The sequence below is a fragment of the Gopherus evgoodei genome, chromosome 20, assembly GCF_007399415.2.
Source record: "Gopherus evgoodei ecotype Sinaloan lineage chromosome 20, rGopEvg1_v1.p, whole genome shotgun sequence".
Taxonomy (NCBI): domain Eukaryota; kingdom Metazoa; phylum Chordata; order Testudines; family Testudinidae; genus Gopherus; species Gopherus evgoodei.
Window position 1 is genome coordinate 5490239 of NC_044341.1, and position 15141 is coordinate 5505379.

General features: G+C 50.0%; 1 protein-coding gene across 1 annotated transcript in view; it reads right to left on the bottom strand.

Moving 5' to 3' along the window:
* Positions 1-275: 275 nt before the first annotated feature.
* The window catches only part of RIMS3 (regulating synaptic membrane exocytosis 3), a 47093-nt gene continuing 32227 nt past the window's right edge, over positions 276-15141 (bottom strand). Inside the window, exons 3-7 of the mRNA XM_030538712.1 lie at positions 13478-13619; positions 12529-12641; positions 8333-8434; positions 7410-7549; positions 276-6338 (exon numbers count right to left, since the gene is read on the bottom strand). Of these exons, the coding sequence (XP_030394572.1) occupies positions 6126-6338; positions 7410-7549; positions 8333-8434; positions 12529-12641; positions 13478-13619 (710 nt within the window). The 3' untranslated portion in view covers positions 276-6125. The remainder of the gene's footprint in view (positions 6339-7409; positions 7550-8332; positions 8435-12528; positions 12642-13477; positions 13620-15141) is intronic.

Consider the following 15141-nt stretch of genomic DNA (forward strand, 5'->3'; position numbering starts at 1 on the left):
AACCCATTCAGAATACTGCGTGCTAAACTCCAGTTATAAAAACGTGAGGTATACTAATGATCTGAGTTCTGAAAGGGCAGAGAGCCTGCACCAGGCATTGGGTCTTGTGCTTCTAGCCAAACCGTAAGGTTGCTTTTTTGCGGCAGCTACACTGACCGCTTACAGTGGCATAGCTGCATCTCTCGGATGTGAAAAATCCACACTCCTGAGAGACGTAGCCATGCCAACTTAACTCCTGGTGTAGACCATGCCAGATTGACGGAAGAATTCTTCTGTTGACCCAGCTACCACCTCTTGGGGAGGTGGATTAACTGCCAGCGGGAGAAACCCCTCCCATCGGCATAGGTAGTGTCCACACTGAAACGCTACAGCTTTGTGATGCTACTGTGTTACCTTCCAGTAACCAGGGAAATATACTAGACAAGATCTAGGGGTTTTGTTGGTTTTTTTAAGAAGACATGATAGCTTTACCCAACTAACAGTGAGACAAACATTTATAAAACTTTCCCTCAGATCTCGCCTTAAGAACCTGCTTTTCCAAGTCTTGGGCCCAGGCTGATGCTGACTGGTGTAACTGATTTTCATGAAGAACAGTTATACGTGTGAACACTTAAGATTTTTTTACATAATTTCCTTTCTACGCTGTGGGGGTGAAGGTTCTAATTTCAGGTTTCTGCCACACCTGTTTTATTTTCCTAGCTGCCACACATGCTTTCAAATGACATTTAAAGCAGATTTCCCCTGCCCTTCCCCACCAGGCAGGCTTTCCTAGCATACCGTGACCCTCTAACAACTGATTTTAGCCCCTACTACTGCTTCCTATGCTTGCCCTTGTGAAAAAGGCTGAGCGGCAGCTGAAACAGCTGTTAGGGAAGCTTTTGGAAAGGAGCTTCACGTTGGCAGGGGATGTCTTTCTGCCCTCTGTGATGCAGAAGGTGTCCTTTCTGTGCTTCAAATGCAAACACCAAGCGGCATGGTGGCTGAAAGCTCTTGTTTAACCCTTCAAATGCTGATATTTTCTAGCACACTTAAACACATAGCGTACAGGTGTGTATTCTACAAACTGCCCCACGATCTGCAAAAGGTTGATGCTGAGTTTGTGAGAGTTGAGCAGAGGTGGATTATTTAAGTCTGAATCAATAAAGCCAGTGCTATTTCTATAGATGGCTTTATGCCATTCAAGGCCCTCCTCTGCTCCAGCGAATGCCAACACCCATTTCATAATACAAAGGTATTTATAAGTGCATTAGAAAAACGCACACGTAGGCTGTGGCTTTCAGTCAACTCAAATCAATGCTAAAACCAAATGATTTTCCAAGACGTCCAGCAGAACAGGATTCCTCCTGTCAGCAAAGGTAACCCAGACCCAACTCCTTTGACCAATGGCTTCTTTCTGGTCTTTGAATCAATCATGTCATCGATGGAAGTGTGCCTTGGGTGGCACATTTGTTCCTGATGTCAGAGAGGGGGGCTGGGAGCTGGGATAGATACCTGTACAGGAAGCACTTATTCTAATCTCAGCTGCCCATGGCTTTTTCTGGTACAGCTTCATGGACTTAGAAACCCAGCTGTAGCCCCCAGATGCCCCCCCTCTCCTTCCCTCCCCACATTCTTCATTCCCTTTCAGCAGACCATGAAGCTGACAGAACTGTGACGGTTGTCAGGCCATTCCTCCCTACTTGCTACTGCCTTATGTACCAGGTATGCTGGACAGAAATCACCTGCTACCCTAGTCCATGCAGTGAGTATGTTTTTGGACATACCGGTGTTCTAAAGAACCTTCGCAGCATTTCCCTGCACCAGTGGAGGGAGCCAGTGCCCGTCATCACTTCTGGGCATGCTTGCTTTCTCACGGTTACAGGTGTCTTCAGAGCCATAGCATAGGCTGTTGCCTTTTCAGTGTAATAGTGCCCTCGGCTCACAAGAAGGCCATGTGAAACATGTGCAACAAAAGCTGAAGCTGCATGAAAAGCTTCATGTTTTGTTACAAGCCCCAGCGGTTGTGGGAATGCTTCAGACTAAGCTGGGGCTAACTTCCAGACGAGAAGGGCCTCAGACAGCTTCCTGGACTCTGGGAAAGTTTTGGTCCCTATCTAAATTTGCTAGATCAGGCCTGGCTCTAGCTTCCAGCAATTTTAGTTATCCATCGAAATGATGCAGTGCTCCCCCGGTGCTGGGTGGCTATAACTGGTTTTGCTTGGACTTCGTTGCAGGTTTTTAGAGCTGGACCCCAAGGGGAAACACTTTGGGCCACGTTCATCCTTTTAACTCCACCAGGCTGCCTGGGGTTGGATTCTGATCTCACTTGCACTAATGTAATGCCACTGACTCATTCCTGGTGTACATGAGCTCAGAAATAAGTCCTAAGTATTTACTATACAATCCTCACAGCTGGTTTTCCCGCCCCCTGCTTTTTTTTGGGGGGGGGGGGAAGAGGGGAATATGGGCACTGGGTAGGCTCAGACTAAAACAGACAGTCTGCAAATGCCCTCATCAGCAGTCCCCCTTGGGCAGTAGAGGCATGCGTAGGGAATGGGTCTGAGGTTCCTTTCCTGACAGAAGACATGACAGCGAGAGAGTGCGATGAGTAACTGATGAGTAATCTTCGCAGCTAGTCAACGCAAACCACCTACCAGACAAGAAATGCCCTTTTGCAATATAACATTCCCCTCAACCACCAAGCTGAAACCGTATTCTTTTATGTAGCATGTAGAAAAGCAGCTTGGATGGAGGGTTTTTTTGTCTGAGTGAGGGGAATGTCTGACACTGGATCTCATGCATAAGAAAATAAAAAGGAGCTGACATCACAGTGTAAACACGATACTTGAGTATTGTCTTTTTTTTTTGCAACCCAAAGTAAAACTTGCCCTGTCCCCCCTACAAGTCCCCCAATGTGAATGGGCTCCAGTGGACTGGGCAGGCAGCGCTGAGAGTGCAGGAACGAAAGCTTTGATGGGCTATAGTTTTTCTAGAGGATGATGGCAGCCATCTGAAGTCCTCGGCATGGTGGCTTTGCCATGCCAAGCCGTCTTGGGGAGCAGAAGGAATCATTCCCTCGAATCCAGGTGCTTTGCTTTTCAGATTTACTTCCTAGCAGCAAGACTTCAGTTTATACTGAAAAGGAATCCGGGGTGGACTTTGTTCTGATTCTAGCTACATTGTTATCCTCCAAAGCATAGAATGTTTATTAATAACAGAAAACCCCAAACGCTCAGGAGTGTCCAGCTTGTTCCCCGGAGATTCTGAGCATGGCCTTCAGATTACAGTTCTTTTGTTCTGGCACTGGATTTTCCACACATCAACATGAGTCGATTTTCCAGCTACTGCTCACGTAAGAGTGGCGGACTGTATTGGAGAACACAGGCTTTTGTATGCTGTTTGTAGATATACAACCTCAATTGTCTTTGTTCTAGGTGGCCCTAGAGTGCTATCCTGGAAAAAGTCTCTGCAGACTTCCCAATTTTATCTTCTGCAAAGTATTATACTAAGAGTTAGTTGGGGTTGAAATTGTCACATCCCTTCCATTGGTTCTGAAAAGAATGGGTTGTTTTGTTTGTTTGTAAAGCTACGGTACTAACTCATATTTAGAGACAGTGTGGTGTGTGCTGTAGGAAAGGGAAAGAACCTGCTTACTTCAGTCCAAATTAATGAGCAAGACATCTACTAAACTTCCATACTTTGTCCATGCTGATCTCCCAATGCTCAACTCAATTTCCAACTCAAACCAGACCTGCTAATTTGTCCAGCAAACAAAAGCTGGGTTGTCCTTTTTCTTCTTCTAATACGTGAGTGAACAAAGCAAAAGCAGAGATGATGTTCATTTCACTCCCTTGAAAACTTGTCCTCTTCAGACATCTGCCCTCCCACGTATTAAAAAATCCAGCACTCAGGAACAAAGAAACCGAGTCCAGCCAGCCAAGGTGGACATCAGGTAACAGGACCATGCTCTGGAAGGAACCTAAATTCATGTCATCACCTTCTTCCAGTTCCAATGAGCTGGGCACAAAATGGGCTTCCTCAAATAACCCACTCTGGCTCTAAGGTAAAACCATATGGTGGCCCAGGAGGGCTGCTTTTAAGCGTGAACTTGGAAATCAGTGTATATTGCTTGTTCTGAACAGTCACTCCTCCACCACAGCAGACCAGGCTCTGATTCCTTGGGAAAAAAACATGAGATCCTGGGGACTGAGGAGCAAACAGACCTATCTCCATCTGCAGTCAGCAGAATTCAGTCTCGTCTCCACTCAGTGGTCCCAAGATATTTTGGTTTGGTGAAGTTGCAAATTCAATGTACATTTATAGCAGCTGAAATTCCTTGACACAAAGTTGCTGAAAATTTGATGATGGTTGTGTCACATAAGACTGCCAACAAAGAATAAGTACATTGCCGACTGGCAGTTTCCATTTTGTGGAGGGGATGGTTTCATAGCAAAGTTCTTACCCTTCAGGTTTACTGTTTTGTTTCTTTGCAGTAATAAGTTCTAGCTGGTTCGTCCTTGCTAACAATGCAGGAGGAACCATAGGATGTTCCTTGTGCTCTGTGCATTGTGAAACTATCTTTTTTGCCAATCAATACTAATAAAAACACACACTCAACCTTGATTTTGGTTGATTGGTATTAAAGACTGAAGGCCAGAGATAGCTGCTAGGTAGAAATACCCCATTAATCTCATGTCCTTTCCCAGTCTGACCACTTGTCCACCTCTTAGTTTTGGAAACTGATCCTTCAGGACAGTCATTGTGTAATTTTTATTTATTTTTAATGAAGAAACCGCAGTTTCTAGTGGTGTCTCCCCTGAGTATTTTCAGCAAATTTCATTAGGCACCTTCATAAAAAGCTTCCATAATTCTCAGTTTTGCTACAAGAACTGGTCCTCTTTGGGAACCAGAATACTGCTTTAAAAAAAAACAACAAAACAAACACTCATCATTATAATAAATTCAAAACATCTAGTTTGTTTTGTAACCTATGTGTCACCCTTACGCCAGATCCAGAGTGAATACAACTGAGATGTTACCCTGCAGCATACCAATGAATCGAGGGTTGGAAAAAGGTGCATTCAGCCCTTCTTTCTGGTTATGGGCTGTATATGTTCTGACAAACCCTCTGTTCGCTCCCTGAAATGCAGTAATTGAGTGTGGAAACCTTTCAGCTACAAGTTGGACCTTGCCAAGGGGTGAATGAGCAAAGATGAGACTGACTAGAAGTTCAATTCAACCATCATTGCAAGCTTCCCTTTGCATTACCTCCTCCTAGTTGGAACTGTTGTATGAAGCATGGTGGGTGTGGTCCTTCAAAATAATTTAAAAGTGTGGAACATCAAGACAGAACCATAATACACTTAAATAACAGTCAGGTCAAATGCACCTTTTTCTTCCCCTACTGCTTTGGCAGAGTCACTAGTCACAGGCTACCAAAGAAAAAAGTGATCAACAGATTGCTTGCTCGACCTTGCAAGATTTGTGTCAGGAATCTACCAAAACAGCAAGTGACTGGCGGATGGTTCCTGTCGGTGGGGAGAGTGTCCCTCCTAGATATTGCAGAGAGAGAATGTGTTTTAAATTAGCACATGGCAGGCTACATAATATTAGAAGATGCTACATTCCGTTAAAAAAAGTAGTAGTGCTGAATATATTCATTTTTCTTTTTTCTTTTTTAAAAAAAGCTATTTTTTTCCTCAACGATCAGGAAAACAAAACGGTGGCAAAACAAAATTGAGTTAACATGCTACTTGCAGTGGGATTGAATGAATCGGATCCAAGATGCTCCCGCCAGCTGTTCAGATGAGAAATATAGTCCATTGTTTGACTCCTTCCCGAATATGACTCGATGAGATGCGGTAACAGTCTTGGGATCGGTTGTCGGTCAGTCACATCACTTGTTCTGCGTCACAAGTTTGTTCGTGTTTCTCCTTCCCACCCCTCTCGTTTAAAGTCCCCTGCCTGCACGGTGGAATGTTGTAGCTGGCGAGGAACATGTTGAGAGCAGCTTGTTTCAGGGAGGCGAAAAAAAAACTAAACCAAACCAGACACAATATTTACAGCCGTTCCACCAAAGGTTTTGGTAGGCCACCTTGTTTCCTTCCTTCCCTCCCACCCGTGCCCTGAGCCCTGAGCCCTGCCCCTTAGGGGCAAGAAGGACTTGTAGAACTCTCTAGAGAGGACTGGGAGAGGCGACGCGTCAGAGGGCCGATGGTGGAGTCCGCCAGCGAGGAAGTGGGGAAGAGTTTGTACCAGCCTGTGACCATGTTGGAGAGATCCAGTTCTTCCAAGACAATCTGCACCATTCCCATGAAGCACTTGTGGTCCATGCGGCCATAATCTCCCCAGACAATCACCTACAGGGAAGAACCCTCATTAGCTAAATTAAACCTGTCCCAGGCTAGGTTCTGTGCATGGGGGTTCTGGTGCCCAGAGCATCATATAAACCTTGGGATTCTTGTCCGGTCCCCCAGCGCTTACCTGAGGTAAGCCAGGTGGGTCACACCAGAAAGGTGTCTGGTATTATTCTGAGGGGGGCTCTGAGCTAGGGGCATGAGCAATGAATTTCAAAATCAAGACAACAGGGGTCCTATATTCCCGTCTCTGACACTGACTCCTCCAAGTCTGTCAGCCTCTCTCTGCCTCAGGTTACCGACCTGCAAAATGGGGCATTATAGCCTTAATGTCACAGAGATGTTGTGAAGATGAGTTACCCCACTGAGAAATGATTGTAAAACGATGTGAGATCTGGGCTGCAAGGTGCTGCCTGCCGTTTCTGAGCAAGGAACATCTCTTCATGTCTGTATGGCGCCCGGTCTGTACAGGCCCTGCCCTTGGGTTAGGCACTACCAGAATATGAACATATACAGTTCAAGACCTGCCTCTCTGAAGTGCTGGGTACCTGCAATTCCAATGAGAGCCACAGGATCTCTGCATCTTCAACATCTGAGCTCCCTCAGTCAGCCTAATGCTCACCCAGCTGGATGCTGATGTCACCCCTCAGCTCACAGCCATCCTGGCCACTGATAAGCTGTGAGCACTATGGCACTTCCACCCCAGGATCTCAAAGCACTTTACAAACCTCCATGAATGAGGTCTCCGCATGCCCCTGCATGATACAGCAGGAACTACTGCCCTCTGGTTTCAAGGATTGACACAGCAAGAGGAAGGGACTTCCCACCGTCAGGGAGGAAGTGAGGGGCAGAGCTGGGGATGGAACCCAGGAATCCAGATTCCCAGTTCCCTCCCCTTTCCCTCAAATGAAGCATTCATGGATCTGCTCCCCCAGTCAAAGAACAGATGTTTGACTGGGTCTCTTTACAGCCAACAAATAGGGGGAAATCTGGCACGCCCTGCTGGGAGCATTTCCAACTTTCCCTTTAAGAAGTGGTCTTTGCCCACCTCCCCTTGAAAAGGGATTACGTCACCTGCAAAACTCTGCCCTGTGGGCCCTCGTCAAAGAGCAGCGCCTGCTGGTAGAACGGGTCCCAGGTCTTTTTGGCCATCTTGGTCTTCTTCTTGGCCAGGCAGGTCCCATTCTCCAGCAGATAAACTTTAACATAAGTTGCTGCAATGGAGACAGAAGTGCAGATGCAAACCAGCTGTGAATATCCTCAGCAGAATCACCTGGGCACTGGACCTCATCTACAGCGGGGGAAACCCAGGCACGCACTGCCATGAACATACCTCAGCCAGAGCTCTGCCTCCCACAGGGATGCTGACCTGCCGGGACCCACCCCAAGCCCTCTGTGTGTGTGTGTGTGTGTGTGTAGTTTCCCAGAGCTATGCAGAAGGGAGTCGGGAGGGACGTCTGGTCTGGTTGGGGTGGGGGAAAAGGGGCAGCAGGAATTTCAGGAAGGGGTGCTGAAAGATTGGCATTCCGCTGGATTGTGGTGCATTCTCTGTGGTGAGGGCCATGTCTGTGGGGGGCCAGGAGGAGAGAGTCCGTGCTGTGCTCGTAGCCTTGACTTTTCACTTCTTTGCTAGGTTTTGTACTAGGTGTGTCAATTGCAGAACAACCTTAACTGCCACGCGGTTATTGTGTGTTAATGCCTAGCTCTGCGGTGGTGAACCACTGGTGCACTCAGCCAGCCAGCCCCTCTGCTGCCCACTCCAGGCAGAGCCAGACCCAAGGGACTAACCATTGCATGACTGGAGAGGGAGCCCTAAGGGACTGGGGAAGGGGGCGCATCTGCCTGTTATTGGGATGTATCATAAAGCAACACTATCGAGAGCAAAATGGAGGCATTAACTCCTTCTCATGCCCTCCCCCTGCCCCCCCCCACACCCCTTCCCAAAGCTCCTGGACCCCACTGGCTCTTCCTTAAGGATTCTTGGCACGGATACCTACCAGGGATGGACTTGGAACCCAGCTTTGGGGTGAGGCCCCTGGCCTGGATCACCTCCACCTCCAGCTGCCCGCTCCTGTCGATCATCCCAATGTGGACATCACCTAGGACAGAAGGGGAGAGGTGAGAATCAGGGGTCCTAGCAAGCCCTATCCTGTCAGTGACAAATGGCCGCCTCCATTAGCATCCATGTCGTTCTCTTACTCGCTTGCGGCTTCCACTGTCCTCTGCACCCTTGCTCGGAGGACCCTGTTCTAAAGCACCAGATGCACTGCAGAGCAAGTCCCAGAGCACCTGGTGTGTTAAAACAGCAGCCACAGGGAGCAGGGGGCACAGCAAAATGAAAGTAACAAGAACGTGATGCTGACGAGAAGACAGGACATCACAGGAGAGCCAGGGAGCTTCGATGGGAACATGTCTAGGACCCAGAGCTCAATTCTGGGCACCTTGTTACCAGAACAACATAGAAACGGGAGAGAATTCAGAGAAGAGCGACATGCAATGGGCTTCATGCACCTGAGTGCCCGCCTGAGCGTGCTGTCAGGGCACTGGGACAATTTTGCAAGACATCAGTGGCTGGCTCTGCAGAATTTCTAAGCATCCACAACTACAGCTGAGTTGTACCCTCTGGAAATCAGGCTGCAGCCTTTTAAAAATGAGGCTCCCTCCTGGTTTAAGAGAGAGCCTTTTCCTCCTGCTTCTTCGACAACTCGATTCGCTGTCCATGTACTTTTCTATCTGTCGGGCCACTGTGAGATACGCCCTTTCTGAACCCTGAATCAGTCCTTCGGAAGCTTGCCCCGTGCTAGGATTAACCAGAGCCGTGCCTCGGGAAGGGGAGTTCTTCAGTACGGCATGTACGTAACTGGGGCTGCCCCAAGAAAAGGGTGAGAAGGTGGAGAGAGCTTGGGTCTCATCTCCATTCTAGCTTCAGTGCACCCAGCAACTAGTTCCCTTCAAATGGGGGGTGAGCAATTTCCCTGCCTATAGTGCAGCTCCTCCAGCCCTTTCTGAGTCCCATGAAAGCATCCCTGGAGATGGTCTGTGTCCTTTTGTGCCGGGCTCACAGGTATTTCTGATGGGCCCTTGGCATGCCCCAGATCCCATGTCGTACACTTTACAATAGCATCTCCAGGGATAGCCCCAGCCCTCTACTTACAAACACTGACTTTTCCCTCTGTCACTAAGTTAGTTAGTAAGTTCTCCCCCCGGATGTCTCTCCCCCACCCTCTTCTAAAACGCTGCCTCGGCATCTCCCTTGGAAGAATGACTGTGGTGGTTATTCCTAACGTTGGTCTGCAGAGGGCAGCTGAGGAAAGCATGTTCTCAAGCATTAGGCACCAAAGGAGAAAATGAAATACCATGACAGTGGTTGTGGGAGGAGGGCGTGTGGGTTTGTTTAAAAAAAGAAAGAAAAAAGGGAAAGCAAAGACTATGTGATTTGTGGTGTGAGGATGTGGCAACTCGGCTGGCAAAGCCTAGAACAACAGGAACAACAGAAACCATTAGTGATGGAGAAAGAAAGAAAAAACAACAGAAGGAAAACAAAAGAAAACAAACTTTTTTTGTTGTTCTAAGCTCATGACACGGATTCGGTCTCCCACTTATGTTGTCTGCAGCAGCCCCAGTAGGTACAGGCCTTGGGATGTGCACAGAGGTAGGTCCCCGTCACTCCACTGGCGTGTGACTGGCCCACGGCCTGCACCCCTTGCACCAGCGCAGCCCGAGGAAGGGAGCGGGGGGCAGCGCAAGGGGACGGGGGGGCTGTTGGTGTCACGCTGGAGTTTAAGAGAAACAAGATGAACTTGGACATTCTCAGACACACTTTGCATTTCAGAAGCGTGTTGAACTCGGAGCAGGGGACGCCGTAAGAAATGGGGTGATGAGGAGAGAGAGAATGAGCTGAGAGCAAGGTAGGGTCTCAAATCCTGGGGTGGGGGGGGAGGGGGAGTTATGGTTTGGGGGTGTCACTTATCCCAATGTTTCTCAACCCCTTCAATACCAGGGTCCGGCTTGCTGCCTTCCTAAACCATGTCAGGGAGATCTTAGGGACCGGCACCAGTCCATGCAGCGGTCATTGAGAAACACTGACCTCTCCCACGTTGATGGCCTTAAGGAGAAGAAAAATGCCTTTTCTTCCTCCGGCCCCAACCTAGCTATGGAAAAGCCAGGAACATACTTTAAATGCAGCCAGTCTGATTCGGATCTCCCTCACCCGGTGCCACTCGATTGACTTTAAAGGGGTAACTCTGATTTACACCAGGCTCAGGGTCAGTTTGTTCATGGTGGTTTTAAAAAAACAAAACAAAACCAAGGCAGGAGGGGAGGGTTAAGCATTAGGCATTAAACATCTGCCCCCCGGCTCTGCCCAGGCTCAGCCTGACCCTGCATCCTGATGAGGTGGAGAACAAGCACCATGCCGACTACTGATCTTTGAAACATTTCCACCAGCTCTATTTTGAACCTTCAAAATCTGGGACAAAAATCTTGAATGGAAATTTTGAATTTTGATTTAAAAGAAAACAAGGGGGGGGGTTATGAAAATGTGAAATTCCACACTCCTCCCCCTGCCTACCATTGCCTTTAAAAATCAAATCACAGGCCTGTCTGTTCTGCACGTACATAAAAGATGAGCCTGCTGAACCTAGGGAAGGAGTTTTGTTCTTCTGCCTTTCCTCAGAAATCACCCCACCACCATTCTGAAGAACGCTTTCTGCCCTCTTTGCCCTCCACCCCAGAGGTGGCTGCAGCATATTGGTGGTGGGATCCTTAGGATTCAAAGGCACTATGGAACTTCAGACGGGCTTATAGAGAAAAGGGCCTGCTTCACTCAAGATTCACCTCGTTTGCAGTTGCAGAAGTTGTCCCAGCACAGTGCTCCACCCAGCTTAATATCTCAAGAGAAATCCCAGCTCTGGAACACGTTACTGGGGTATGACGGGTCTCTCTGCAGTATCTGGGCATTGCTACATGCATACCTGAAATCTGCACTTTCTTCCGTAACCAAAGGGTCCACCTGTCAGCTCCTCTGGCACCTGTGTCCTAGCCCGGACACCTCACTGCCCTTCCTGTCTGCTTGAGGCAGGTTATGAAACTGGGATTTCCAAATGCATTCCAGTGGGATTTGGGTTCCTAGCTCCCTTGGTTGCCTTTCAAATCTCAACCTGACTCAGTGAGAGAAACGAACCCCATCGGGCCTACCCTTCTGTTGTTTTGGGCTGGGTCCCTGCTTCATTCTAGGGCAGAGCTGTGACGCTAAAATGGTCTCACTTCAGGCCTCAGAGAGCAATCCTCAGCGGTCCACGTGAACTCTGTTAAAAGGTGTAGCTGAGATGCCAGCACAGCCTGGTGACGAAAGGGCTAACGCCAGCGAGGTCACATGCCCCCTTATCCCACCGGGATGAGACCTGTCCCTGTGTCTTCAGCTCTCCCCATCCCCTCTGGAAGGCTGGCTCAGCCTGCTCCCCGTGGAATCAAGCTGGGTCCCCTCTGTGGCTGGACAAAGGATCCGCTCACCAGTCAAGGCCCCTGGTGCTGCAGCGTGGGTGGGACTCAGCGGGGCAGGGATTAGCATCAGCAGGGGTGAGGACGGGGAAGAGGCAGGGGTAAGAGAGTTGGAGGTCTCAGCAAGCTGGGCAGCGGGCTGGGGGCTCCGCAGCTGCTCAGGTTGGAGAGACCCCCAGGCAGCAGGAGCAGCCTCTGTCCGGGCCTATTAATGCTATTTCAGTGAGTCCCTGCCGGAGCCCGGAGCCCAGAGCCCTTTTCAGACTAGAGCCGGTTTGTGGGTCTGACTTCACTGCTCCAGTCCCTTCCCCTCTCGCTCAAGGTAGATGGAGGACATGGGCTCCCCACACACAACAAAGCCACCTGGCTCCTGTCGTCCAGCCAAACCATCAAGCAGCAGGCAGCTGAGTGTCCAGCATTTCGCTCAGCTTGAGCGCGCATTAGTTCCCTGACTCCAGCCCAGCTTCCACCAGGCAGGTCACAGACACCCACTTCCCTTAACCCCCTGGGATGCAGGGTCAGGGCCTGATCCTGACCTCGGTGCCAGTCACCAGAGGGCCTGCAGCAAAATCCAGCTCTTCGACTCCATCCACTAGGAGACATGGACTGGGCACAGGGCTTGGAGCTCAATCCAGTGTAACAACTTTCTATCTTCCCTTTGGCTGGGCCACCCACTCCAGCTGTGAGCACTCACCCATTGGAGGCGTCGCCAGTGTCTGCCGGCCAACAATCTGCGCTGGCCCGAGCCCGTCTAAAAAGTCACTGAATTGGCTCTCGGCTCCCAGCCGGGTCATGGGGAAAATGAATCTGAGATGGGGGAGGGGGTGAGAGAGGAGAAGGGACAGTATGGGTGAGACAAGCCCCCAGGAAGCACTGGATTTCCCAGCCAATAATTCTTTGCACAGAGATAATGTGCCTTGCACGAGGATTTCAAAGCACTGAGCCAACATGAATTAACCAAACCTCCCTTACCATTTCCTGACAGTGGTGTCAGCTGCGGAACAGACCCTCCCAGGGCACGGGTAGGATACAAACCGCGTACGGATTAGACACGCGGCTGGACAAAGCACAGGAGACTCTACAGAGAACAACCCTGCCCTGGAGGAGACAGCCCCAAGTCAACCAGCGCTACCTCCGATTTCTACAGGATCCTGTGAACTCAGCACAAGGAAACTCCAGACTGATCTGACACTCTGTGCCCAGGGATCTGGGGTGCTTGAAAGCCAGGCAGGCATCACCCCAAGGGGTTGTGGGGCTCCGTCAGAAAGCATTGGCTTGATACTGGTAGGCACCGACGACAGCCAGGATTGAGAGCTTTGGCTCTGCACACCACCTGGGGGCCCAGTGGCTCGGTCTAGTTGGGGCACCAGGAGAGCTGACATTAGCCCTGCTCTTAAGCTGTGCCCGTGGGAGAGTGGGAGAGCAGCAGAGCCGCCATCATCCTCCCCCAGCGAGGAGAGCGGCCTTGGGGCATTACGTGCTTCCTCCAGTCTCCTGGGAGAGACCGAGTGCCTCCTCTGGAAGGAGAACTGCAGCTGGGCTTCTGCACCTCGCTGGATCAGTCTGGCTGCTAGGATTGCGCCCTGCTCCCCTCCCCAGTGCCAGGCAGTAAAGGGCTGGTCGCCCCGTGCTCTGGGCCTTACGTGCCATCGGAGCTATTACTGTTGGTGCTGCCGTCGGTCGATTCCCGGCTGCCCTGCCGGGTGATCCTGTTCCTCATCTCCACAGCGATGCCGGTTTCCGTGCTCCGCCGGATGTTACTACGCAGCTTCTTTGGGCCGCCGTCTGGAAACAAACACACAGATAAGCCAGGCTGGGGAATCGCACGCTGGGAAGTACAGAAACTCCCCCCCTCCTGGACAGCAAGATGGCAGAGAGCCATCAGCACTGTGCTCCCTGCACTCCTATCCTCCTCCTTCAAGGGTTGATGGTACATGGCCATGCAATGTGACATCACCCTACTGGGACAGGCAACATAGGCAGTGTCATGGGGGATGTTGTGTCTAGTGGTTAGAGCAAGAGCATAGCAAGATAGAACTCCTGGGTTCTATCTGCAGCTCTGCCATCGACCTTGGGCAAGTCACTACCCCCTCTGTGCCTCAGTTTCCCCATCTCTAAAGTGAGGAGGACCAGAGCCCCCTCTGAGGTGGGGTTTATGGTTAATTGATTGCATCAGAGCTCAATGTACTTGGCAAAGTAGCAGATGGCTCTCTGCAGCAAGTACTGCATTTGTACAGTGCCTAGCCCCCATCCCTGGCTGGGGCCTGGAGGTGCGACTGTAATGCAGCTCTGCTCCTTCGGCCCAAGGGAACTGCATGGCAAAACAGTAATGCTCATTTGTGCAGGAGTCCAAGCTTCCTCGGAGGCTCCTCTCAGACTGGAACGCACTCCCCCTGCAACCAGGAACCACCGCAGATCCCACCACCGCCTGCTCCTAGGGCAACCTGCCTTTGTTCCTCCCATCAAACAAATAACAATTGTCATTTAAAAAAACAAAACCAAAACCAAAACGCATGCAATTTCCCTCTAGGAAGGAAGCAACGATCAAATCAACCACACGCGGCAGATGCTCATCCCCTCTCTCGCTGCACTGCCAGAGCCTCGGACACTCAAATGCCATGGAGAGGAACACAGCATAGAAACTTGAATAGAGTCAAATAACTGAGGGCCGGGGGCACAGCGGGATTAAACAAAAGGACTGGGTGTTTCTATGGCTAACGAGAGTATCCACAGGTACATTCAAGGGATAAAAAACAAGTTGTTTGGAAGGGATGTGAACATCCTGCTGGGAGGCACTGGCCAGTCTCTGCCAGAGGGGCCTTAGAAAAGAGCTTCTCCTGGGGACAGATGAGCACAGAATTATCCATTAGGGGTTTCTTGTGCCTCGTATTAGGAGGTGTGAGGTAAGCAAGATGCGAGAAGTAGTAATTCCCTCTACTCAGCACAGGTAAGGCCTCGGCTAGCAGCTCTGGCCCTGCACTGTGGGATGACGTGGACAAATTGGAGAAAGTCCAGAGGAGAGCAATAAAAATGATGAGAGGTCTGGAAAACATGACCTAGGAGGAAAGATTGGGTCTGTTTAGTCCGGAGAAGAGAAGATGGGGGTGGGAGGAGGAGACACACGCTAACAGTCTTCAAGTATGGAAAAGGTTGCTCTAAAGAGGAGGGTGATAAATTGTTCTTATCCCCTGAGGACAGGACAAGAAGGAATGGGCTTAAACTGCAGCAAGGGAGGGTTAGGTTGGACATTAGGAAAAACTTCCAGACTGTCACGGTAGTTAAGAGCTGGAACAAATTCCCCAGGGAG